The sequence below is a fragment of the Peromyscus leucopus genome, chromosome 16_21 (genome assembly GCF_004664715.2).
Source record: "Peromyscus leucopus breed LL Stock chromosome 16_21, UCI_PerLeu_2.1, whole genome shotgun sequence".
NCBI lineage: Eukaryota > Metazoa > Chordata > Mammalia > Rodentia > Cricetidae > Peromyscus > Peromyscus leucopus.
The window spans coordinates 20657299-20683852 of NC_051084.1; the positions used below are offsets into that span (position 1 = coordinate 20657299).

The 26554-nt window shown below is 45.0% G+C and overlaps 1 protein-coding gene across 1 annotated transcript in view; it reads right to left on the minus strand.

Moving 5' to 3' along the window:
* The window catches only part of Specc1l (sperm antigen with calponin homology and coiled-coil domains 1 like), a 112567-nt gene that overhangs the window by 3810 nt on the left and 82203 nt on the right, over window positions 1-26554 (minus strand). Inside the window, exons 14-15 of the mRNA XM_028874212.2 lie at window positions 929-1045; window positions 296-355 (exon numbers count right to left, since the gene is read on the minus strand). Of these exons, the coding sequence (XP_028730045.1) occupies window positions 296-355; window positions 929-1045 (177 nt within the window). The remainder of the gene's footprint in view (window positions 1-295; window positions 356-928; window positions 1046-26554) is intronic.

Consider the following 26554-nt stretch of genomic DNA (forward strand, 5'->3'; position numbering starts at 1 on the left):
CCCTCCAGACCAACAAAAGCTACAGCGCCCTGTGCAAAATGCATTTCACAGTGACACTTTCCCCCTGAACCCAGAGATTCTGCTAAGGAACAGATAATCATGAGGTTAGCCCCACACGAGGGCTGCTGGGACCGTGATCACGAGCTACCCACCCCTTGGATGCTTCCTCAGGGAAGCATTTGGTGCAGCAGCTGAGATCCCACGAGCACTCAACACCCTCAACCCAGCCCACCTGTGACCACTTTTCCTAGGCAGAAGGCACTGTCAGCAACTCCTCAGTAAGTTGTGGGCTTACCAGGGTGGATTTGATTCCAACGCTTTCAGCTGCCTGGAAAGCCAAGGTGAAGTTCCTTTTCTGTAAAAGCAATCATGTCAGTGCAGTGTATCGACAATGGAAGATCATGAGGGCAGACTGACCTCATGGGCCTTGACCCCCTCCTCCCCAGCCAGCTACTTACTCTTTCCTTGCTCAGAAAGTTGAGCACAAGGGCCCCAGCTAACCGGGTACAGATCCCCAAGAGCTAAAGCGTATGCCTGCTGAAAGGCTCTTCTCCCCTGCGGGACACCTCAGCCACATCCTGGACTGGAAGAATGGTTGCCTGGTCATTTCTGAGACCCATGGTGGAGAAGAGGCTGTGAGCAGAAGTGCTGGTCACAGGTTAGCCCAGGCTAGCTGGCACTGCCCTGACTGTTCATGCCACTATCAGCTTTCTCTGGCACTTCTTAAAGCCCTTGATCCTAAAAGTTGTCACTCAAGAAGAACCAACTACTCCCACTAGGAATGATGTTACAGGGCATTCTGGGTAGACCAAGGACTGGCTGGCTGTGTGTGAACAACCAGTCGCAGGGGAACGAGCCTGGACAGGCTGCTGTGCGGCAAGGCTGGAGTGAGCGACCCACTAACAAGGCACCATCTCTATTTGCTCACCTTATCTTGGCTGTTGAGTTCTTGGTAGGGTATGTGGGCTGGGAGATAGGTGTGAAGCAATGCACAGAAAGCCAGCCCATCGTTCCAGCTGCTGCTGAAGTTTGTGATGTCGATATTCTGAGGGAAAAGAAAAAGAGGGATGTAGTGTGTTCTCTGATCTTCTCAGGAGGAATGCTGTGTACGGAGGACACAGCGGCCTCCCATAATGTGACCTCGCTTTGGAGGAACCAGAGTGTGCTGTGGGCCATGTCCCAGAAGTTACCCTGTGACCATCACCAGGCCTTTTATGGATCACCCATCCCACCTACCTGCCAACTGCAGACTGGTGTTCCTGCTGGTGAGGCCTGGGCCTGAGACATGATCTCTAGGCTGTTCCACACATGGAAAGGCCTCTCCAAGGCCTGCTATGGTAACAGTACAGAATGCCTGCCAGGTGTGGGTGACAACCAATGGCTTCCTCATTACTTATTAAAGCATTCAAAGATTTTCAAGCTAGGCATTGTGAGACACACCTAGTAATCCTAGTAGTTCAAAGCCAGCTTGAGATGTGCAGACACTGTGAGAGACTCTGTTACAAATACCAGTAACACTGAGGAGACTCCTCTCTGCCTGCAAGTTGTGTAGGGAGCTACAGAGATTTAGCATTCGTGACTAATCTCCGATGGATACTGCTGCCTTTGAATAACTATGCTCCTGTAAGGAGCTCCTCCCACTCCTCTGAGGAACTCCAATCAACTCACTGGTTTGCTTAAGGGAAGGGGACATTAGTAACAACAAACCCCCATCCTTTCAGCCACTATGCATCTCAGAAGTATGCATGCACAGGAGAAGACACGCTCTGCTCAGGGACTGACATGTGTAGTGAAGGTGAAAAGCACCCCAAGTGCACCAGGCTTTGGCACATACTTGATCAACAGCTCCTCAACACCTCGTTTCGCACCTCAGTTTATTGCATGCTACACCTTCAACTGCATCAAGAGCCTGCCTCCTGAGGCAAGCAAGTCCAATCTCACTATGTAAGGCAAACCACCCACCCTTTGAGACTCCTCCAGGAACGAGAGGTCCCCAGAGTAATCCAACACTGTTCAAAGCGGCAAGGGGCTGCAGTTCTACAGTTGATAAGGCGCTTCACCACTTTCACTCCGCTTTATAAAATGGCAGATCCTGAAAGCATTAGAGACCAAGCTCTGAGCTGAGAGGCTGTGTCCAAGCTGGCTAGTGTCTACAGACCTAGGTGGTCCCTTCACGGAGCAGCACGAGGCCATCAGCTTCACCACCAAGTGCATTTTCTTGCCCTTGACAGTGCGTGCACAGAACACTGCCCTCTGGCAGCATCTTCACCAAGTACTCCTTGCTGAGTGCAGTGGCTCCAGGAGCAATGGGTAACTGATAACTGTTGCTCCTGCTTCTCCCATCTGACTTCAACACTTTCATAAACTTGTACAGAGAAGGAAGGCAGATTAAAAAACAAAAGGATGGCGACCTGACTAGACTTGGAGGGATAGGTGACATAAATTAGTGGTGGCCAAAGTGCTGCACCTGACTTAGGAACTGAAGGGTGTAAATGGAAGTTCTCCTGTCCCAACTGCCTGCTCCCTGTCCTGGCAGCTGCTTCCCCAATAACTGACTCGGAAACTTAGTATAAATTATAAATGCTCAGCCAATAGCTCAGGCTTGGTACTAGCTAATGCTTATATTTAAATTAACCCACATTTCTATTTTTGCTTTGCCGCGTGGCTTATGGCTTGTAACTCATTTTCTACATGTCCTGCTTGCTTAGCGGCTGGCTGGCATACTTCCTGACTCCGCCCTTCTTCCCATCATTCTTAGTTTGGTTGCCTTGTCTATACTTCCTGCCTGGCTACTGGCCAAACAGTGTTTTATTAAGCCAATGTGAGTGATAAATCTTTACAGTGTACAAGAGAATTATTCCAGCTGGGCGGTGGCGGCGCACACTTTTAATCCCGGGAGGCAGAGGCAGGTGGATCTCTGTGATTTCGAGGCTAGCCAGAGCTACAGAGTGAGTTCCAGGACAGGCTCCAAAGCTACACAGAGAAACCCTGTCTCGTAAAACCAAAAAAAAACGAGGATTATTCCACAGCAGAAGGATGCTCTCATACAGTGTTCACTGATATCACCCTCCCCCAAATGCCTGGGTCTGATCAGAAGCCTCTGTCTTGGTACCACACTGGATCAGCTTTCCCTGGTCATTCTTTTCCCTTCTCCTCCCAAGAGTCTCCATTCGGGCTAATAGCTACCACTCCCAAGGGTTTTCTGATGATGTTCTAGTCACCTTGAAATAAATGGTGAACAGTTATTGCCAACAGAAGACACCTTCCCCTCCCAGATGTATATGAGATGCAGGCATACATTCATGCGCAGCTGACTGTCTCTTTTCTCATCTGAATCTTAGGAAGTAGACATCCAAAGTAGCCAGCTCCATCTGAAGGATTTGGGTTTTTTGTTTTTTTTGGTTTTTCGAGACAGGGTTTCTCTGTGTAGCTTTGCGCCTTTCCTGGAACTCACTTTGGAGACCAGGCTGGCCTCGAACTCACAGAGATCCACCTGCCTCTGCCTCCCAAGTGCTGGGATTAAAGGCGTGCGCCACTACCTCCTGGCCTATCTGAGGGATCTTGGACCTGAGAGATAAAACACATGCCCAAGGTTCTCTGCAGCAGTACTGATGACAGGGACTGAGCCTTTGTTTCAAACACTAGACAAGAAGCATCTAAATCTTGCTTAGCTGGGGTTTTCTGTCACCGTCATTTTTGCAGTGCTGGGATGGGGGTTCCCACAAATGCTAGGTTAGTGTTCTACCACCGGGCAGCCCATTCTGGACAAGTCTTAAAAAGAGTGTGGTGGCTCTCACTCTTTTGAGTGAGTTCTCACTGGTAGGTAACTTGCTCAGATGGTATCTGAGTAAAGATCCACACTCAGAGGAAGTGCTGTATTTACAAAGTAAGTCCAGACTTGGGCACAGAAAGGAGACAAAAATGAGGTACACAAGAGAACTGAATGGGCCAGGACTGATGAATGACCTGGTATGCAAGATCCAGTAAAAACAAACAGGAAAGGTCTCTGGTTTACAAAACGCCAGAGAGGAAAGCCCACTAACGACACTAAAATGAAAAGAAGACAGACAAACCCTTCCCATTCTTTCAGGACCTGCATCCAAGTGACTGATGTAGACGCTAAGGCACAAGCTTTACAGACAAGCAGGAAGTTTGCTAGTGACACAGAGTTCTATGCCAGACCAGAGGCAGTATCTCACTTGAGGTCACTCACTGCTGGAAAAAGACAAACCCCCTCTTCCTGTGTCGGTGCCCCCTTCTGCTCCCGGGGACAGAGGCAGCTCTCACAGGGTTGTGGACGTGCCTAACTTCACTGCGCCTCACAGCAGAGACTCCTGTACCTCAGCTGCCGGCTAAGGCCTGCTTCCTCCAGACAAACCCCACCCTATTGTGGGAGAAGCTGCTGTTGCTGTCCCTGTGCCTCCTCACCCCGTTCCTCCCCTCAAAACAGACACAGGATACAGCAGCGCCTGGGCTGGACCAAGGATCCTGGGGGTTCCAGGTGAGAGGTACTTTTGTCTGATACTTGATGATAACATTTCAGATCAAAATAAAGCCCAAACCTAGATAAGCTGGCTGAGTCTTGAGCTCCCAACCCCCTGGTGGTAGGAGGTGAGCTATTTAGGAGGAGGGTGGTGACTAAGGACTATGAGGCTATTAAGCACTGAACCCAAAGAGACCCTAAGTACCAGTTTAGCCTCTGCTCAGATCTGCTCCCAAAACACTTAGCTGGGAAGGATGCCAGGCCTGGACAGAGGAGTGCTCCTTGGAAAGTAGGAAGAAGCCTGCGAGCCCCAGCTAGCAGGTCTCTTGCCCCAGCCACTCCAGATAGTTTATTCTTTTTAATGGTCAAGGCTCAAAGTCTTGCTACTAATAAAATAATGTCAGCTGGACTTACAAAGGTCTGCAAACACCAAGCTGGCTTGCAAAGGAAAAAAAAGAGCTCAGTGCTAGAAAAGTCAGAGAGGAAACCCTGCCCACGTGTGAAGCTCTTCGCCATGTGCGTATTACAGTACAGTGACAGACAGAACGACAGGGCCGGTGAACAGACGGAGAAGAAACATGCTGGATAATAAAAAGTCAGACCAAGAGAGGTACCAGAGAACCAGCTTTTCCCTGCACCACCCAGTGAATGTCCAAGTGCCCTGCCCTGCAGAGGCTACCACCTGTTCCCAAAATCGGCCTGCTGAGTGAGCTCCAGGCTGCCGGGATGGGTGGGAAATTCTGGGCCCTCAGCAAGTCTGCTACCATCAGAGCCAGCTTCTTCCTGTTTCTCAGTCTGGCCTCCTCAGGGCAGCAGGTACAGCCTGAAGTTCTGTCTCTCCAAGTTCAAGGCTAAACATCCCCCTGAGGCCAACAGCAAAGACAGATGGGCTGGCCTGGGGACAATCTTTGTCACTTTACTTGCCCACAAGGTTCAAATAAATGTCACCCTTCGGTTTTCTTGGCAATTGGTAAAAACTTAAACTTTTTGTGACTCAGAAAAAAACCAAGTCAACAGCACTGTGTGAAGCTTGTGGATGGGGGAGGGCCAGGTCTCACACTTCCTGGACACATAAGTGATAGCAGCTGTCCCTGGCTTCAGCAAAGTAGATATAGAATGTCAGTCCACCATGGTGATGAATTGCTAAGCCTTCAGGGGACACCTGAAGAGTCCTTGAGTTGTCTATTCACTGTGAAGAAGGCAGACACTAAGACACCCAATCTATCATCATTTGCTTCAAAACAGCAAGACTAGCATGCCCTCCTCAAGTGGATCTGTTTTCTGCAGACTTAAGCAAGACTCTAGGAGATCACCATAAAAACAAGAGGGAAAAAAAGAAGACACAAAGTGGATGGGGAGGGAAGTGGATCTGGAAGGAGTTGTGGGGGGCGGTTATGATGAAAACACCTTGTATGAAATTCTCCAAGAACTAAACAAACAAGGAGTAAAGGGCCCAGAGTCCCCCGAGGAGACAGTGACCACCTCAGGTCTGTGTCTAAATATGGTCACCTGGGACCGCCTGGGAGAGGGAAATTGAACCTGGGGAGATGACAAGAGAGGGAAGGTGTGGGGCAGAGTTCTTTCTGAGGATCATTTGCCCATCTGATGGATCCTCACCCAAGGCCAGGCCCTGGGGTCAGGCCTTGGCAATCAGGGGTGGCTGACTAGTAAAACAAGCCCACATGTGGACCTGACAGAGTCCAGGGTCAAAAGAAGGCTGCAAAGGGAAGTGTGGTTGAACAGGAATCAAAAGGGACTCAGAAGAGTCGATGGGAACTGGGAGGCTGTGGGGGTGGGGGTGGGACGCCCTGCTGACTGCAGAGGTCTGTAGCAGGAAGGGAAAGGAAGGTAGGCTATAGACGTAATTGAGAGCTAAAGCAAATCTGTTTGGTGACGGGTTAGATGCATGAAGGGGACGTGCATGTAGGACCAAGGATAACCAAACACCCATAGTGACCTTCCTGGAAGTAGAACTCACTGGAAACAGGGTTTGAGCACACAGGGGGTACATTTTAGATGTGTTAACTCGAAGGTATTCTGTAAACAGAGAGGGGCCTCGTAGCACTGAGAATTCAGTGAAAGAGAAAATAGAGGACCATCGGTGTCCTAGTCACCCAGGGATGGTACAGAGGAGCAGTCAGGAGAAAGGAGGTCTTGGAACTCCCCAAAGCAGTGGCCACGCTGAAGAAAAGAACCCTTAATGGGGCATGAAGAGGAGCAAAGAAGGGAAGAGGAACTAGTACGCAAAGGAAGAGAGTGTTCCGAAGATAAGGCGGTGGTGCAGCTCAGCGGTAGGAACATTCCCACCACGCAGGGGGCCCGGGTGTGATCCCCAGCACCACGTGATGAGTGGAAATGACAGCCTAGAGAGAGAGAGAGAGAGAGAGAGAGAGAGAGAGAGAGAGAGAGAGAGAGAGAGAGAGGCCAGTGCAGCAGTGCTGCTCAGAGGCCTAGAGGACACAGAACTCTGAAGTGACAGTGAGCAATGGCCACTTAGGAGGAGAGCACACACAAAGGCCACACCCTACAATAGCAATAGGACCATACTTTCAGTCACTCTTTCTACAAAGCGTTTAGTCACAAGACCTACAATGGACACTAGTTTTTACAAGTAGCCTTTGGTGCACAGGCAGATCTCAATCTTGCAGGGCTCTCGCCAGGGGCACCTCTATACTGCAGATTAAGGGTTACAGGCTGAGAGTGTCACTTCCCAACTCCTACAGGGCAGCTGCCATGCTGGCCAGCTGATCGTGTGTGTGTGTGTGTGTGTGTGTGTGTGTGTGTGTGTGTGTGTGTGTGTGTGTGTGTGTGTCTCCCTCCTTCCACCATGTAAATCTCAGGTCATCAAACCCAAACTCAGGCTTGGCAGCAAATGCTTCTTTCTACCCACTGAACCATGTCATCAGTCCCACTTTTCTGGAGAAAAAAATGTATACCAATTTCTGTATAGAATTTCTTTCTACTGTTGGCAGGCAACATTGACAATCACTTGGTAGGTTCCTATCACTCACATCAGGTGGCTCACAACTCCCTGGGCACCTCTCTTCTGGCTTCTGGCAGTCAATGCATATAGCCACACACATACACATACTTAAAAATAAATAAAACTTGGGGTTGGAGAGATGGCTCAGCTTTTAAGGGCATGTACTGTTCTTCCAAAGGACCCAAGTTTGGTTCCCAGCACCCACAGCAGGGCCGCTTACAATTGCCTGTGATTCCAGTGCCGTTGGCCCCTATCTACATCTGCACTCAAATGTGCATATCCCATACACAGACACACATAATTAAAAATAAAAAGATAAAATAAATCTTAAAAAAAAAAATAATCACTTTAAGAAACAAAACAAGAAGCAGGGGCTGGGCAAAGTGACACATACCAGCCACATACCAAAACGCAATTCCAGTATTCTGAGGCAAGAAGATCCTGAGTTTGAGGCCAGCCTGGGCAACGTAATGAGACTGTTTCTAAAACAAACAAACAAACAAACAGGGAGCTAAAAGATATACTAGTAGTTATAGTTCCAGTTCTTTAGTGCTGAGTTCTCACTTTGCATTTAGTTTTCACATCAGTTTTGGGCTTTTCTACCCAACAGAGCAGTTAGTTCTGTCTGGCACAGGACACAGAAACAAGAGCTGTGTGATGTTTGTGAAAACAGGAGCGCTCCTCCTACTGGGTTGCCTGGTCCAACCTTGAAAGGAGGCTGTTTACCTAGACTTACTGCATCGTATGACACCGAGTTTGGTTGGTATCACTTGGAGGCCCGCTCTTTTCTGAAGGGAAATGGAGAAGCATGGATATGGGGAAAGGGGAGGTAGGGGGAGGGCTTGGGAAGAGGGGAACCTGAGGTTGGGATGTATTGCATGAGAGAAGAATAAAATAAAATGTTTAAAATTTAACTAGGTTTTATAAATAAAATGTTAAAAGAAAAAGAAAAGAAAGAAAGAAAACAGGGGTGCAAGAAAGATCCAATAAGAACTCAGGTGTAGTGGCACAGGCCTATGCTCCTAGCACTCAGGAAGCCAAGGAAGAAGGATCCAGAATTTAAGGCCAGCCTGGGCTACATAGTGAAACTACGTCTTTAAGCCAGACAGTGTCAGTCGGGGAAATGTCTACAATAATGTACTGTGGTGATTTGAGAGAAAATGGCCCCCAAAGGGAGCCATTGTGGCCTTGTTGGAGGAAGTATGTCACTATGGGGGCGGACTCCGAGATCTCTTTTGCTGAAGCTTCCCTCAGTGTGATTTTCAGACCATTTCCTGTTGCCTGAAGGATACAGCACTCTCAGCCCCTTTGCCAGTACCATGTCGATAATGAACTGAACCTCTGAAACTGTAAGCCGCCACCTCAATGAAATGTTTTCCTTTTAAGAGTTGCTGTGGTCATGGTGTCTCTTCACGGCAACAAAAACCCTAAGACAGATGCCGAATACAGAAAGTACCTTTTCATCCGTTAAGTGTGATGTCACCTGTGACACTCACCTTGGAGGGCCTGCAGCAGAGAACCTCAGGCCCCCGCACCTTTAATTTTCTGAGGGATGGGCGTCTGTCAATGGCCATCAGATGGGCCTGTCTTCTATTCCCTTGAAAGCACTGGGAGTTTAGGGGACATGAAAGCTCAGATGTACAGAAATCTCAATATATATTGAAAACGCCAAGAAATATCTAAAGACGGGGACCAGGAGGATGGCTCAGTTAGCGAAGTGCTTGCCACGTGAGCCTGAGGGCCTATGCTACGGTCCTGCACCCCACACAAAGGTGGGGGGGCAGTGGCACATGCCTGTAACCCCAGCACTGGGGAGACAGAGAGAGCAGGATCCCTGGGGCTTGCTGACCAGGCAGGCTAGTCTAATTGTTGAGTTCCAGGTTCGGTGAGAAACCCTGTTTCAAGACGATACGGTGGAAAGCAATTAAGGAAGGTGTCTGGCATAGACCGTTAGCCCCCATATGCGTGTGCAGAGGTACACACAAACAAGCACGTACATACACATAACACACACATCTAAAAAACGTTTGAATTTGTCTGAAACTTAATTAAGGGCCACCAAATCACCTCTAAAGACCATATGTTCTTTAAATAGCCATTAAAGTTCTGATCTATTTAAGGAAATGCCATTTTATGGGTATCTGGCAAGAAGCCAGGGGGCATGACTCATGTTTCATCATCTACTTCCGTATGCCCTCGGCTATGGAGAGCAGAGTCTGCAGACCACACAAGGTACAGCTATCTTCATTAAGAACCAGTTTTGTGATGTAAAGTGAAAAAGAAACCGAACAGGCAGGAGCGAGTTACTGCAGGTGCCTACCTTCTCGCCAGGGGGCAGGGCTTGGAAGTTGTTTGGGAGCCTGGGTACGATATGCTGGGGGGGGGGCGGTTAATTTATAAATAAGTAAATTGAAAATAAACTCTTCTTTAAATCCCTCTCTCAGTGCTGTTAAAAGAAGGGCCAGAGGAGAGATGTGGGAGTCCCTGGCACCATGCCCTTTCTTCCTGAAGTTGACCAAGGAGATGTAAGTTAGGGAAAGATGACACACCATGACGTCCAGAAGCTGGGACCTGCTGTCACAGTTTGAATAGGAACTGTGGCACTATTTGGGAAGGCTGTGGAAACTTTAGGAGGGAGGGCCTACCTGGAGTCGGGAGGTCCACTGGGAGTGGCACTTGAGGCATATTATCCCTGGCTCCTCCTTGTTACATCTGTGACCCCTCATCACTAGGACTAAACAGTCCTCTCTGTCACACACTCAGCTGCCTGACTTCTGCTCAAACACCTGGGGCCAAGTAGCCATGAAACCATTAGCAAACATCTTTCCTCCTTAAGTTCCTGCAAGGCAGCAGGGCAGAGCTGGTAAGCCTCCAAAGGCAGGGTCCGGTGTCTTACTGGAGACCCTTAATCGCCCCTGCATACCACAATCACCTGCCAAGTTTTTCAGGTTTTCCTCTACCTGGCTGTGGTAATTTGAATGTGATTGGCTCCCATAAGCTTATAAGGAGTAGTACTATTAGGAGGTGTGGCCTTGTTGGAGGAAGTCTGTCACTGTGGGGGTGGGCTCTGAGGTCTCATATATGCTGAAGATACTGCCCAGTGAAACATCACTTCCTGTTGCCTGTAAGATGTAGGACTTGGAGCTACCTCTCCAGTACCATGCCTGACTGCATGCCGCCATTATGATAATAAACTGAACCTCTGAACTGTAAGCATCCCAATTAAATGTTTTCCTTTATAAATGTTGCCGTAGTCATGGTGTCTCTTCACAGCAATAGAAACCCTAACTGGGACACTGGCTCAACCCTAAAGCTGTTGATCCAACTGTCTAGAGAAGGTCAGGGCATCGTTTTCTTTAAACCTTTTCTTTAGGGGATGTGAGAGAGGACCAAGATGATGCAGTAATGGGCAAGACTGTCCATAACATGCAATCCTTAAGTTCGAGGACAGGCAGGGGACACACCCAGCCCAGCCTGGAAGCTGGGAAATCAAGGAAGACAATAAACCCAACAGGACTTTCTTGACCAAAACTGGATCAAGCCAACCAAACAGCTAACAAGAATTTCCCTATAAAGAGGTTTTACACTAATGATCCGGTGACCCTAGGGTTACTGGGACAATGTTCAGAAAGAATAGGTATAACAATGATCAGCAATGACACCACAGAAAGACGATCATTCCTACTGCACACAGCTCCTCAACCCAGTTTCTGTCAGAATGTGACCTGGGATCAGATCTGCCCTCCCTCCAATCGGTTCACACAAGGGACAGAAGCACCGGGATTGGTGAGAAGCATCTAGAATGTGGACACAGCACACATGACAGAGTTCTTTTGATAGGAAACCTCAAGGAAAAGAAGAAGAAATTTATAGACATAAATTTTGAAAAAGGACATGCCATCCAAATACAACGTGGAACTTTATGTGCATCTTAACTCCAGCAAATCAGTGTATTCTCAGCTACAATAAAACTGAATGGCTAGAGAGGCTTTAGAGTCCTCCAGGTGGTGGAGGGGTAGGAGGGTCCTAGGCAGATGAAGGGTAGGTAGTTGGAAGGAGTATACAAGAATGCATTTTATTCCCATGACAAACAAACCTGCCTATCTGCCCAAATTGAAATGGGCCAGAACATGACAGGCATTTCTCCAAAGAAGGCATTAAAGTGGCCAGTATACTTATGAAAAGGCGTTCAACACCACTAATCATCCAGAAAACATGTTTGAAGCCACCATGAAATGCCACTTCACACCCATTAAGATGGCTGACATTTCAAAACAGCAAAGGAGAATAGGCTAGGGATGCAGTTCAGTGGTCCAGTGTATGCTTGTTACGTGCAAAGCTCTGGGTTTCATCCTCACCACCAAACTCCAAAGAAAAATGACAAGTCACTGGAGCCACTGAGGAGCCTCACAAGTCCTCAGCCAGTCAAACATGGCCACCATATAACTAATGATGGCACTCCAATAGTAAAGGCTTAGAAGTACTCAACACAGATGTTCAGATAAACACCTGGATAGCAACAGTCAAAGCAGCATTACAACCACAACAGCCCCCAAAGGGAAACGCTCCAAATACCCACCAATGGGTAAACGAAATGTAGTCTTTTTGTGTGACAGAATATTTGTCAGCCATAGAAAGGAATGATGTGCTGACACACTAAAACATGAGTGAATCTTGAAACTAAATGAAACACACACCAAGTAGATGAGTGGTTGCCAGGTACTGGAGGAAAGAAAAGGAGAGTGATAACTTCTTGTGTAGAAGATTTCCACTGGGAACTGATGGAAAGTTCTGGAGCTAGGTATGTAATCTACGCACAGCATTCTAAATATAATTAATACCACTGGATTATATATTTTTTAAATGGGTAAATGGTAAACTTTATTAAATGTGTTTTTCCCACAGTTTTTTTTTTTTTAATTAGCAGATATTCTGCAATACTTTATACCCAGTATGTCTATATGCCAGGCAGAGTTCAGTAGCAAGTAAGTTCTTCAGAATATTTACTAAAGGTCACATAGCTTAAATGTAGTTGTGATTTATGGGAATGTATTATGGCCCTTAAAAAAATACTTCTTGCCGGGCAGCGGTGGCGCACACCTTTAACCCCAGCATTCGGGAGGCAGAGGCAGTCGGATCTCTGTGAGTTCAAGGCCAGCCTGGTCTACAGAGTGTACAGAGTGAGATCCAGGACAGGCACCAAAACTACACAGAGAAACCCTGTCTCGAAAAACAAATAAACGAGAGAGACAGAGACAGAGACAGAGACAGAGAGAGAGAGAGAGAGAGAGAGAGAGAGAGAGAGAGAGAATTATTTCTTAAAAACAAAAAAGAACTAAGGTAAGTGGCAGCATCTATCTACTGGCTTTCTGCACCACTAGAAGACTGAACAGCCCTAGTACCACCACAGAAACTGGACACATCATCTCTATGAACAGCTTCTTCAAATTCCAACAGTGAGACCCTGTCCCTGATTCTGAGAAACACAACCATGTTCAAATAATAATTTCCCAAACTGGTTCAAAGCTCTAAGAATGCCTCCAAATATATTGAAGCATCAAAAATAAAATATGCAGTATGTGTTTGGGAGGGTTAATGGCTTTATACCTTTTTTTATCAGTCAAATTAACCTGTTTTGAGAGGATAGTTAACAGTAGGTTAGCAAATGTCACCCTAAGAAATAAGGATCCTATCTTTTGCTTCCCATGAGTGCGTCTAACAAGCAGTAACTTTTTAATGGAGGAGCATGGAGGGCCAGCAATGATGGCTTCCTGAAGACTCAGGAGTTCCTGGGAGGAGATGAGTGCTGTCTAAAGCTGGTGACTGGGCTGCAGCCGATGATGAACTAAGGGCACGCTGTGAGCACTTTTATTAGCAGCTTAAGAATTAGTTTTGTTTTTCTTAATTAACATTCCTATAGATTTGATACTTCCACAGATTTAGCTTTGCTCTGCCAGGGGTTATTAAAAACCAAGATGTAATTCTGACTTCAGAGGGCACTCTGCCCTGGTGTGTGCTCTGGGACAGGCTTGGCAAAGCAAGATGGGAGGGTGACTGTATGGAAGCGTTGCCTGTCCCAAACGCATAAGAGAACAGGCATGTTTGAGGGGATGAAAATTAAGCATTAAAACATCCCTGGAGGCCTGTTTCAGTTTACTCTTAGGGGAAAAAAAAGCTATCAATTTTGTGTACAGGATCTGAAAGTGTAGGATGTGAATTCTACCAAGACACCCCATGCAATCAACACAGAAACCTTGTTCAAGTACCTTCTCCACAAAGGCTCTTCAATCCATGCTAGAACTTTGCTTAAGGGATGCACCTCTTTAGTCTAGAGACTAACTACTCTCTATTGTAAATCAAGGCAAGTATTACATATGGATTTGAAAATACCTTCTCAGTAGAACATTACTGAGAAGGGCAAGTGAGGTCAGAGCATCACGAGTTTCAGACTTCTACGGGCAGGGCCTTTGATATTGGTGCCACTCTGCTCTAGCTAGAAGATCTTGACGACACATGGCTTTTCACTCGTGTGAGTCCCACTCTTCTCATATGCAAATGGAAACAATAACCAAGTATGAGGGTCAATAGGACAGTTGGTAAAGCAGGCAGCTCCTCTTGCTGGAGCCGGCACACTGCGCCTTCTCTTGCCTTCCTTGCTCCTGACCACAAGACAGTGTTGATTCAACCAAAAACATAGAACAAATGTAAAACACTGCTTCCTCGCCCTTGGGAGAGGCTTCTGGGTACCAAAAGATAGACACAATGGTTTCAAATTCCTCATTTCTAGCCACGCCCAGAGATGAAGAAAGCCTCTATCATGGACCTTCAGAGCGAACATTCAGAGAATTGCACTTACATGACCTTGCTTCCCAAAGAGACTCTTCAAAAGTGGGCTTCATCCTACCTAAGAACTTAAGCAGAGAATCTGATGGTTTTCTAGTGTCAGCCATGACTTGATGAATACTATGCAGGCATAAGAAAACACCAAGAGAAGCACAAATCCATAAACAAAGTCCAGAGCATCTGAAAGCATAGACAGGTTTGAATATATCCCTAAAACCACAGCATCCTGCTAATCAATATACAGTGAGAAGATCTGGAGCACTGTACTGATGGCGAACCCCTCCACACACTTGGACACATCACTTCTGTCTTGGACTCACATTCAGGAAGCTTACCTGTCTGCCTCACTCCCTCATACTGAGACGGCACAGGAGAGTTGGAAGGACCCCTGGTTTTTCCTGGCATAGCTTGTCCTAGTTCTGAAATGCGGGCGATGTATTTAGCCTGACCCAGCACACCCAGGCCATCCAAGTGCAGACATCCTGGATGTGAAATGCTGTGGTCTCACAGGAGCTCAGAAAGGAAATGATCTCAGGAAAGAGATGCTCTGCGTAGCATGCTCACCTTACGATGAACCTCTTTTGTTGTCTGCAGCAGCAACCGAGTTGTTCTCTTAAACCCGTGAGTGTTACTCTGCACACCCACCAGGTAGTTCTGGCAGAAGGAAATGGCAAAACCTCTGGCAGTGTGCTGCCACTCTTGCTTCCTCTAAGCCCCAAGCCCCACAATTCACTTTCCTTTACTACAACAGATTGTTAAGAGAAACCACAGGAGATTTTCCTGTGGACCAGGGTGTAACAGACACCACTATTATGGTGGACAGAGCTGACCAGGCCTTAGAGGGGAACATGTACTCCACCACCGCTGCCCTGTGCCTGACACTTCATTCCTGACTCCATCGTTTCTGATTGTATTTTGCAAATGAGTTCATTACCAGTTTTTCTTGCTATTTTCTTGGTATACAACACAGGATGCAACAAGATATAAAGGGTTGAGGACCGTAAGGGAAAAGCGAAGGCAACAGAAATACAAAGGGTACACAAAACTCCATGTTGATGTAACTAAAAAAATATCTGCAATGATGAATCTGAGTCATTAAAAAACAGTTACATTATGCCCAGGAAAAGGCATAGTTCTAAAAGGCTTGGAAATGATAGTTTCAGAAATAATTTGAAAGTTCCCGAGGACAAAGGTCATGCTCTAGATTACAAACTGTTCCTACTTGTATTTAATTACCCTCCGGCTGCCCATGGTCAGTGGTTATGTACACAGTTCATGGTTTAGAACAGAAACAGAAAACAGTTCTTCACAAGGTGAGACACTTGAAGGAGTCGGCATTAGAGATGCTCCTAACAAGCACCCCACTTAGCAGGCGTAACCCCAAAGCACCACTGTCACTGAGAGCAACACCTCATCCCACCCGACACTTAGCTCAACAAGGTCACAGCCTTTGTTTTCTCTACACTTAATTTCTTTGGAAGAGTGTGGAGATGAAAACACAGGGCACTGAAACAGTAGAAACTCAAAAGCCTGTGACCTAGAACCTGCTTCTGCACACTTTATCCCTCCATCCTTTCCAGAGCTGCCATTCTAAAACCGGTGAGACATCCTTCTCTTTGGAAAGGTCTGTGCTCTTTGCTTCATGTTACTCCATCTCTGATATTATGGGGCATCCTATATGAATCACTGTGACCATGCACTCTGTCCTTAAGACTCTTTTGAATCTATCACATACAATCCTCCCCAACTTAAGAGCCCATAGGCTACAAAGCTCACCTCAATTTATGTCTTAAACCATATGCAGAGATGAACTCAGACCTAAATGCAGAAACTTTCCAGAAAAAAGAAGGAACAATTCTTTGAGATCTTGGGGTAGTCAAACATTTATATGTAACACCAAATCATCCATAAAAGATTTCCCTAAAAAATAATTTCATAAATTAGATGCTATTAAAATCAAGAACTTCTGTCCTTCAAAAAATATTAAGAGCAAAAATGGCAAGAACAGAAAGTGAGGAAATGTTTGAAATCCAGGCATTTTATGAAGGACTTGAACTTAAACTATTTAAAGAAATCCTAAAAGTCAACAAACAACACAGAATAACAGGACAAGCAGACAATTATATAGTAGCAAACACGACTATGGAAAGACGCTATAAAAACTAAACCACAAGGAAGCTGCACTTCACACTTTCTGAGGCCTTGAGCTGCCCAGAGGAGAGTAAAGAACTAGAGCCCTCCAACACTAGTGGAAAGCAAAGTGATGTGGCCCCTCCCACAGACAACTTGGCAGCTTCTTAAGCTGCTTCAACTCACCTCAGCTCCTCTCTTCACGAGTACATTTAAGATACTCAGACAATGATCTTGTCCTTCCCAAACCCACACGTTCAAACCTGAACTTCTATGGTGACGTATAAAGAGCCAGGGTTTGGGCAAGCGATCAAGTCATGACAGTAGAGACCCACTGAATGGCATTAGTGTCCTAAAGGATTCCAAGCCAGATACAGTGGTACATGCCTGTGACTTCAAATATGTGTGTGTGTGTGTGTGTGTGTGTGTGTGTGTGTGTTTGTGTGTGTGTGTGTGTGTGTTAGGGGTGGGTAGGGTGGTACACTAGGCAGGAATTTGCTTGAGTCCATGTCTCCAAGAAGAGAGAAGAAGGAGGAGGACGAGAAAGAGAAAGAAGAAAATTAATAATAATAATGGAAAAAGAATTCCAAGCCAGATAGAGCAGTGCATATCTGCAACCCTGGCATTTGAGAGGCAGCCGCAGGAGATCAGTGAAAGTTCAGCACCAGTCTGGTTGACCCAGCATGTTCCAGGCCTGACAGGGATATACAGACTATCTCAAAACCAAGCGTAAACAAAAGAGTCCTAAAGAGTTCTGCTTTTTCTATCATGTGAAGATATAAGATGGCAAGCTGCAACCTGGGGCATGGACCTCACAAAATTTGACCACTGGAAACCCTGATCTCAGACTCTAGATCTTGTCTCCAGATCTAAAAGAATTATTTTTATTTGTAAATGATACTTTGTTTATCTATGATACTTTGTAAGAGCAGCTAAGCTAAACTATCATATAAACACATGCACATGAAGGTACCAGGAGTTTTACTTACAGTAGCAGTAACTGGAAACAATCCAAATGCTAGTGAGAAGATGGACAGACACACTGTGATACACCTATAACACAGGCTACTACTCAGAAGAAAGGGAAATGAATTACTGACATGTACAACAGAACTGATTCTCAAAATAATTCTAAGTAAAGAGGCGATTCCCACTGTGTAAATTATTTCCACTTACATTAAGTTAAAAACTGTGCACATGATACACAGCGCCCACAGATGGATGATAGCCTGGAAACTAAGGAAGAAAGGGGAGATCCAAGGGAGTACAAAGTACATGAGGACCTATATGTACTTATGTGTCTGTCACCTATGGTTACAGTCTAACAAGTATATAAATGTCATCAGTTACTAAATTATAAACTGATATGCAGCTTACTAATACTTATCAATTATGCCTTAATACATCTATTTTTAAAAGGCATTCCAGGTCCACAAACAAGCAATATTCAGGAACTCAGAAATCCTCCGTTTTCATTTTCAGAGCTGTGCCCATTGTGTTGATGTGCACCTGTACCCCAGGGCCTGGAGACCTAAGTAGGAGGGTCTATGGCCAGCACAGACACAGCCCAAGTACCTCTGGTAAAATGGTTACATCTGATGAAAGACAACCTGGATGGCTGCTGAGGGCCAGGGCTCATCTCCTTATGTGTTCCAGCATACAAGCTACATCTTAGGTGATCTTCCAAGTCCTGCAGACACATCCGGATTGAATAGTGTGGATGCTTCCCTAGGCTGTTACTTATTCTTGCCTTCATATTGCTTTACTCCCCCAGATTGCTCCTTCTTGGGAAGGAGAGTTTATTTTTAAAAAGAGTATAAGGCTGTGTCCAGCCTGTGTCATATTACTAGCTTCTCGGGGCATACAGCCACAGCAATCTTTCTGGACCACATTCTCTTTAGAACTTGTCACAACTCCCTCAAGACGTGCTACCTGTTTTCATAGTTCATCACTGCCTGAAAACCAGTGTGGCAGAAAGGACATGACCAAGACCAGATCACAGAAGGAAAGACACTTGGACCTGTCTCTCTCATGACATGTGGCCCTAGAAGGCAGGTGTCGCTAGGAGAGGCTATGTATAGAGGCTCTGTCATAGCCATTAGCCACCAACCACCAGTCCTGAGGGAGATAGCCAAGAGATGACTCCAGCTGCAGCAGTATTGAGCCACCTCTGAGGAAACTAAATGAAGGGAGAGATACCCATTATGCCCCACCCAGACTGCAGAGTGATGAGCTAAACAGATGAAGTCATTATCTGAAGCCATTAAGTTCTGGATGGTGCTTGTAGATGAGCAGGCCAGCCTTCTTTCTCTCAGACCTAAAAAGCCCATTCAGAAAAGAAACCTCCCCCTCTTTCCCTGCTCCTGACAGTGTAATGGCTGAGCGTCCTTTCCAGAATGATTTATCAGGAGGTGGCGGTCTTCATAAGTAAGCTGCTTCTACAAATGGAGAGGTCACCTGAAATAGCAGGATGCCCTCAGGCTAAACTCATTTATGAAATCCAAGGCAATCATCTATATAATGAAATCAGCGGGTCAAACTTCTGCTCCTCTGTAGCTGTCACACCATGGAGCTAGCTAGCATCCTGAACCAGATGAAACACAGGAGAGGGGACTGCACACATTTATTTACAATGAATTTTTAAAAATCACTTGAATCAGACAACTTAATGATTCTGCTTTTAATAAAATAATTAAGCAGATCTTGAAAATGTTACTTAGCTGGTTTCTCTTCTATTTCTTAGCATTGCTCATAATAAAAATACCTACTTACGGAAACTTCCTGAAGAATCAGAATGCTGCTGGGGGAGGTGGGTGGGTAGCATAGTTTATAAAGAGGCAGCAGCTGAGAGCCTGGAGACCCAATTGGAAAGTCACAGACACTCATGTTGTGTCTCTCATCTGTAAGTTCCATATCCTAAGAAATTAAAGGCCCAGTCTGTGTATGCTAGGTCAGACTTGACATAGCTATATTCCTTCCTCTCTACCTTTACTTCATTTAGTGTCTCAGTGTCTAGCCTCAAACTCAGGATCCCCCTGCCTGAACCTACAAGTCTCCAACTTCTGAGACTAGAATTTGAGGTGCTGACTCAGTATTTATCTCCTTTTTTCTTTTTCTTTTGGGATAAGATCTTTCAATGTAGCTATGTAGCCCAGGCTGACCTCAAACTCATTTCGAATTGGAGGATAAAACTTAACTCTTGATCCTCCTGCCTCTGCCTCCCAAATACTAGGATTTATAGACATACACCATCACGTGCCTTGCTTTTCATCTAAGGAAATTCATCCTTAAGACAATTATTTTAAAGCTAACCAAGAACACTGGAAACCAAATATGTTACTACACTCAGCAGGTTTTTTTCTACATCATGGGCAGAAGTTACATGGAGGCAAAATGCACAGAAAATGAACAGAACTTCTGCATCCAGTGGAAAGACAAGGATCTAGAAATCCTTTCAAACTCTTCAGGCCAGTCTCTTTGGGGCTTTCAAAACCCACTGTGCTGGTGAAGTAACAATACTTATTTCCAGGCAGCTATTCTTGCTGTGTGCAGGGCAGGGCTGCCAGGTGGCTGGAAGGGCATCGTTACCAAACAGCTCCCCAAATCCAGGGCTTTTGGCTGTAGATCTAAAAATACTTACAAGGAAGAAGTTCAAAGTTGGCATTTAAGAATTGGTCTTGTCATTTCTCTACTTCTTCACCTATGCAGGAAAGTCAAATTGTGTCAGCCAGGGAGCGGGAGAGGTGACTGAGCAGTCTCACCTTCTGGGTGCTACAACATGCTTGCAAGGTATGATGGCTCACACCTGAACTCTAGCACTTGGGAGACTGCAAGTTCGGGGACAGCCTGAGCTACAATGTGAGAGCTCTATTCTCAAAAACAAAAACTCAAGACACAGATCAAAGTAATTTATGTAACAGTACTAAGAATTAACTTTTTAAAATTATAGCGCTGACATTTCTGGAAATAGATGTTAATAGATGCTGTCAAAACCATGTTTAGACAAAATGCAGCAAGTACACTTGCTTCTGGGAAAACTTTGTTTCCCAGCTGCTATGTTTGGCATTAGAAGGAATCCCCTGAAAACAGGAAACGGCTCTTTCACTCCGCCGTGACCACAAAGCCATCATCTAACCTCTGCAGCACACAGCGCACACAGCCCAGGAAAAGCCCTGAGCTTTCCTATCCCCTGTGGCGCCCTGGAGAAATGTGAAGCTCTTGTCTGTCCGCTGCTCTCCAGATGACGACCATCAAGGCAGAGGATGCTACATGCTGGCAGTTTTTCAGCTTCACTGTGCCACATTTTAGTGGGCACACACCACAGAAAGAATGGGTGGGGCTACAAATTGGGCTATTCTTTCTCCCCTTTGTTCAAGTATTTTTAACCCCTGGAACACAGTAATATTTACAAACAATAAAATCATCTCACATACTCAGTTTCCATGTAAAACACAATGAAAAAATGTAGAGATTTAGACTTCCAACTTAGATTTGATTCAGATAAAAACCTTATCTATACTTGCACCTTTTTAATTTAGCTCTGGGAAGTCATTCCTGTGACCTGATAGGTTAGTTATAGAAGAGGAAATTAATTATAACATATTGTTGTAACTGGTGTCTCCAGCAGGACTCCAGCCTGCCTACCCTTGCTCATTCCACCCTCTCTGGCCTAGTCCTAATTCTAATCATGGAGCAAGAGCAGCCGCAGGAAGAGAAAGGAGAAAAAGAAGGAAGAATGGGGGGGGGGTGTGGAAGCTGTCCCATCTCTCTGAAAAATACTCCAGTCCTCTTCGAAAACCAGAAGGGATGAAAGGAACGAGAACATGGGATGGGTCAGCTGAAGAGGCTTCCCTTCTCCTGCTGCATCCTCCTCTGCTCCAGCATGTGGACCCGGCAAGAATGGAGGCACCTGAGCTCTGAAGGCAGTCTCCTTAGGCAGAAAGCATCATCTGCACATGCAGCTCACAAGCTTGGAGAGCTGAGCACAGTCACTTCATATACTCTATGAAAGAACCTCCTTTTCCCCTGCTTGCCTGTGAATGGTCTATTGTCACAAAGGATGTTGGGAAGGTTTATCTCTTGACTATTCTGACTATGCTGACTCTAAACCATGGAGACACACCCCTGAAAGAAGGAATATTAAGGTCCTGCCTTTGATTTTGCTTAGTCAAAAGAGGACTGAGGTTAGGGGAGAGAATACCAAAATAAAGCATGCTAGGAAATTTTTGACTGTGGTAGAGCAAAAGATAGACAAATACTTCCCCTAAAAAGCAAATTCAAAACAACACAAAATTTTCAAAAATAACCATTTCGAACACTGGAAATCAACTCAAGGCAAATAACCTTATTATTCATGAAAAGTGGCTAAAAAAATCTGAGGTAAGAATAGCAGGAGTGTGTGGTCCTGCTAAAACCAGCTCTTCTGGTCTTCTTTGCATGCTACACTCTAAGGTTTACAGCACATGAGATCCAGACATGAGACTGACAGTGCAAAGAAATAAGAAACCAAACCATACTAGGGGCGAGGCTGCTACCTTGTCTTTCCTTTTTTTAAGGTAATTAAGACAGAATTTACAGTATAGATCTTAGAAAAATCAGTAACAAATAAAGATACTAATGAATTCTCTGCCACTGAAAAGCAGCACAATAGAGGAGCTGGGTAGATCACTCAGTTGGAAAAGGACTTGCAATGCAAGCCTGAGGCCCCGGGGCAGTGCTTGTACCCCAGTGTTGGGGGTAGATCAAATTAGGTGTCAGTCAGCCTAACTTACTCAGCAAGCTCAAGCCATGGAGACTCTACAAAAGGGGAGGAAAGAGGAAGGGAGGGAGGGAAGGGGCTGGAGAAGTGGTTAGGAGAGTACAGTGCTCCTCCAGAGGACCAAAGTTCAGTTCCTAGCACCCAGGACAGATGGTTCACAACCGCCTGTAACTCCAGCTCCAAGAGACCCAATAGCCTCTTCTGGACTCTAAGGGTACCTGCATGTATGCACATACCCACACACATAGACACATAATTAAAAATAAAAATATAACAAAGAAGGTGGGCAATATAAGGAACAATGGCCAAGGTTGACTTCCAACTCCACATGCATAAGTACAGATGTAGGAGGCACAGGCACGTGCAGATACACACCTGTGCACACTCAGACACACAAAAATACACATACCATGCTGAATGAATAGAAGAAAGTGAAAGTATATATATATAATTATCAGAAAAAGTAAAATTAAGAATAAAAGATATCACCAGGGATGAAAAAGTCATTTCATAACAACAGAAGCAAATTTCTCAAGAGAAAGAATCGTAAACATCTACGGATCCAGTAAGTTTCTGGAGCTAGGCAAGCCAGTGCACACCAGCCATCCCAGTATGTGGGAGCCTGCGGTAAGAGAAAGGCCTCATGTTCTAGGCCAGCCTCAGATATAGAGAGAAACCAGCAACCGGCCAACTAATTAGCTAGTGTCAAAGTGCCCTGAACCGTTAGAAGTACAGGTAGAGAAATCTGTAACTGTTGCCAAGAGATTCTAACGGCCCCCTCAATGTCCTTACAAAACTAAGGACGGGAGCCATGAACACGACTCTCACAATGAAACTGAACTGGCGTCTACACAGCGTCCCTCCAGCAACAGCAGATGAGCATCCTCTGAACACTCCAGACCACAGTCCGAGGCCTCAAATGAGTCTTAATAAATTTGAAAGGATTCTCTGTGCACAATGGAATTAAACTAGAAACATTTAGATCTCTGGAAAAATCCTCAAATATTTAGAAACCAAACAACACTCTCTAAGCAGCCCATGGGTCAAAACCCTAAATCAGTCACCTACTTGACAGACTACAACAGGAGGATGGCTTGAGTCCAGGAGTGCAAGGCCTAAGCAACGTACCACAGTGTTTCAAAATAAAATTAAGTAAAAATAAAACGGAAAGAAATGAAAAGAAAGGTTAAAGAGTATTTGGGATTAAAATAGAATACATGAAAACTTATAGAATGTCAACTGAAAAGATGAAAAGCTTCAACTCAAGGTATCAACTTTCTTCACCCTAAGGAACTGAAAAGCAAGTGAGCCTTCCTCGGTCCCACCTGCCCCACAGCCCCTCTACACACGCCCTGCACCCACGCCATTCTGCCCAAGTCCGTGGATCTGAGTGACCAAGCACTGCCCTTCTGGAAACGTGAGACAAAATAAGTTATTCCTCCTTCAAAACCCAAACCAAATGGAACTCAAAGGAGCAAGAAAGAAACAATAACAATTATAGTGGGATTGATGAAACAGAAACTAAAAATAACAGACTATCAAAACCAAAACCAAACACCAATTCTTCAGTAAGACAAATATATTTGATAAACTTGTAGGCAGATTAATCTGAAAAAAAAAAAGACTATAAAAATTACACTATTATATATAAAAGGAATCCTACAGATACTCCGAATACCTATGTCAACTCAGATTTCTTAAAACTAAGTTCATTCATAGATAAAGAGATAAACAGTCTGTATCCATTAAAGAAATCAGATTTTTTAGTTAAAAACTTCCCCACAAAGAAAACCCCAAGTTCAGAGGCTTCACTGGGAAATTCTACCAAATACATAAAAAAATCATGCCAGTTCTACACAAATGTCTCCACAGACCCGAAGAGGTAATTCCTAACAATTTATTCGAGGAAGTCAACATATCTTGAAGCCATATACTGACAAAGTATACAAAAACAAAGTGATGTAACTTCTAAAAATATTCTTAATAGGTTCTAACAATAAAGAGAAAATATAATATTCCATTAACCATTAATATTTGTCCTTGGAATACAAAGGATTTAATATTCAAAACTGAGTGATTTAATTTCCTCTGTCAACAAACCAAAAAGAAAAACCATAGGATCAACTCAACAGACACAGATAAAACACTTGACAAAACACAACATTCATTCTTGGTTTTGGGTGTTTTTTGGAGGGGTGGATGGGTGGAGGGCTTATTTATTCATTATTTTATATACTGCATGCACCACATTCATGCCTACAGAAGCCAGAAAAGGACATCTGATTCTCTGGAACTGGAGTTACAGACACTTTTGAACTGCCATGTAGGTACTGGAAACTGAACCTAGGTTCTCTGGAAGAGCAGCCATTGCTCTTAAGCCCTGAGCCATCTCTCCAACCCCTCCCCCTTTTTGAGATAGGGTCCTACTACATAGCCTTGGCTGTCCTCAAACTCACTATGTCATAGAGATCCTCTGCCTCTTGAGTGCTGGGATTAAAGCCATAATACACTACCACCCCTGGCTCACTCTTGATATTTTTTTAAAAAAGAAAACCTCAGCAAAGTAGTAATAAATGGAAACTTTACTTATTGATATCACCAAGCAAAAAAAAATATATAAATAAACAAATATAGGTAAATATGGTACTCAATTCAAGGTGCTTTCTTCTCTACAAGTTTGGAAGAGCTGTCTTGGTTAGTTGCCTTTGAAGGTATTTCTTGTTTGTTTGTTTGTTGGTCTCGGGAGAGGCCTGGGCCTATTACTGAACTGTAACGAAACAGAAGTCCACACTGCCGGCTAAGGGCTGATATGGACTTACTGACTGATATGGACTTACCACAGCTTCCTGACAACACTACCTACACTTTTGTTCCCTGACTTCGACCTCTACACTCGGCAGAAGTCCCAGCACAGAGCTCACTACTAATTTTTATATTAGAAGGAAATATTACAATGCAGATAAAGCATTGTCCTTAAAAACATGAGTGATGGGCTGGGTGGTGGTGACGCACGCCTTAGTTATCAGCACTTGGGAGGTAGAGGCAGGTAGATCTCTCTGAGTTCAAGGCCAGCCTGGTCTACAGAGTGAGTTCCAGGACAGCCAAAGCTATACAGAGAAACCCTGTCTCAAAAACACAACAACAAAACAAATGTAAGTGATGGGTTGGGGATTTAGCTCAGTGGTAGAGTGCTTGCCTAGCAAGTGCAAGGCCCTGGGTTTGGTCCTCAGCTCTGAAAAGAAAGAAAAAAAAAAATAAGCCGGGCGGTGGTGGCGCACGCCTTTAATCCCAGCACTCGGGAGGCAGGCCAGGCGGATCTCTGTGAGTTCAAGGCCAGCCTGGGCTACCAAGTGAGTTCCAGGAAAGGCGCAAAGCTACGCAGAGAAACCCTGTCTCGAAAAACCAAAAAAAAGAAAAAAAAAAAAAATAGAGTGATGAAGCCATAAATTCTCCACTAAGAAATGCCTGATATTGTCTACATATTAATGGAGCACATCTCTCAATAAAACTTCAAGGACCTCAAGCAGGACTCAAATCTGTGTTTATTAAACTGTTTTGTACTAGATTAAGTGATTTCATTATCCTTTAGATTTAGCTAATTCATTTCTAAGTGTGGTATTTTATCAGAAACTGAGTATTTTCATCTAAAATGAAGCTCTCAGGCTGGGAAGCTGGCTCTAGGGGTAGAGTGTTTGTCTGCATAAGAACGAGGACCAGAATTTGGATTCCCTCTTGTCTCTGGGGAAGCAGAAAAGCAGGTGCCATGGGTCTTGGGCCTTGGGGAGAACCAACCACTATTACTCTGCTACTATGACATATTATTAAGTTGATTTCTAATGACTTATCATTATATCTATAGATTAGTGTGTCTTTTAACACTCATCCGAGATGACGATGAACACAGACCCAAATCTGGCTGAGGAGCAGAGACTAAGAGTCTGCAGAGTGAACGGCCTTAAACAGGACGTCTATACCATGTCCCCTGCCCAAGGCCAAGAGATCCTTTGGAAGAGGGGGAGGAAAGGCACAGCAAGAAAGGCAGCACACAGGAGCTCACAGCAGCTGCGAAAGCACACACAGGACGTGTACAAGCTCAAGGTGGAGAAGGGAGATGAACACAGAATCCCATCCCTAAGCTGAGGAGCTACAGGCGACGGACACGTGAGGGAGAAGGAAGAGTCGGTGTCCTTTTGTGGCCCCTGGAATCGATCACCCTTCACTGGAAGGCCACACATCCAAGCGTACAGGAATAGCACAAATCTGACTTGATATTTGTTGTTGTCGTTTTTTTTGTATAAAAAAGAAAACACTAAGTGAAGTAAATAGGGAAGGGGGAGGGTAGACCTGGGAGGAGATG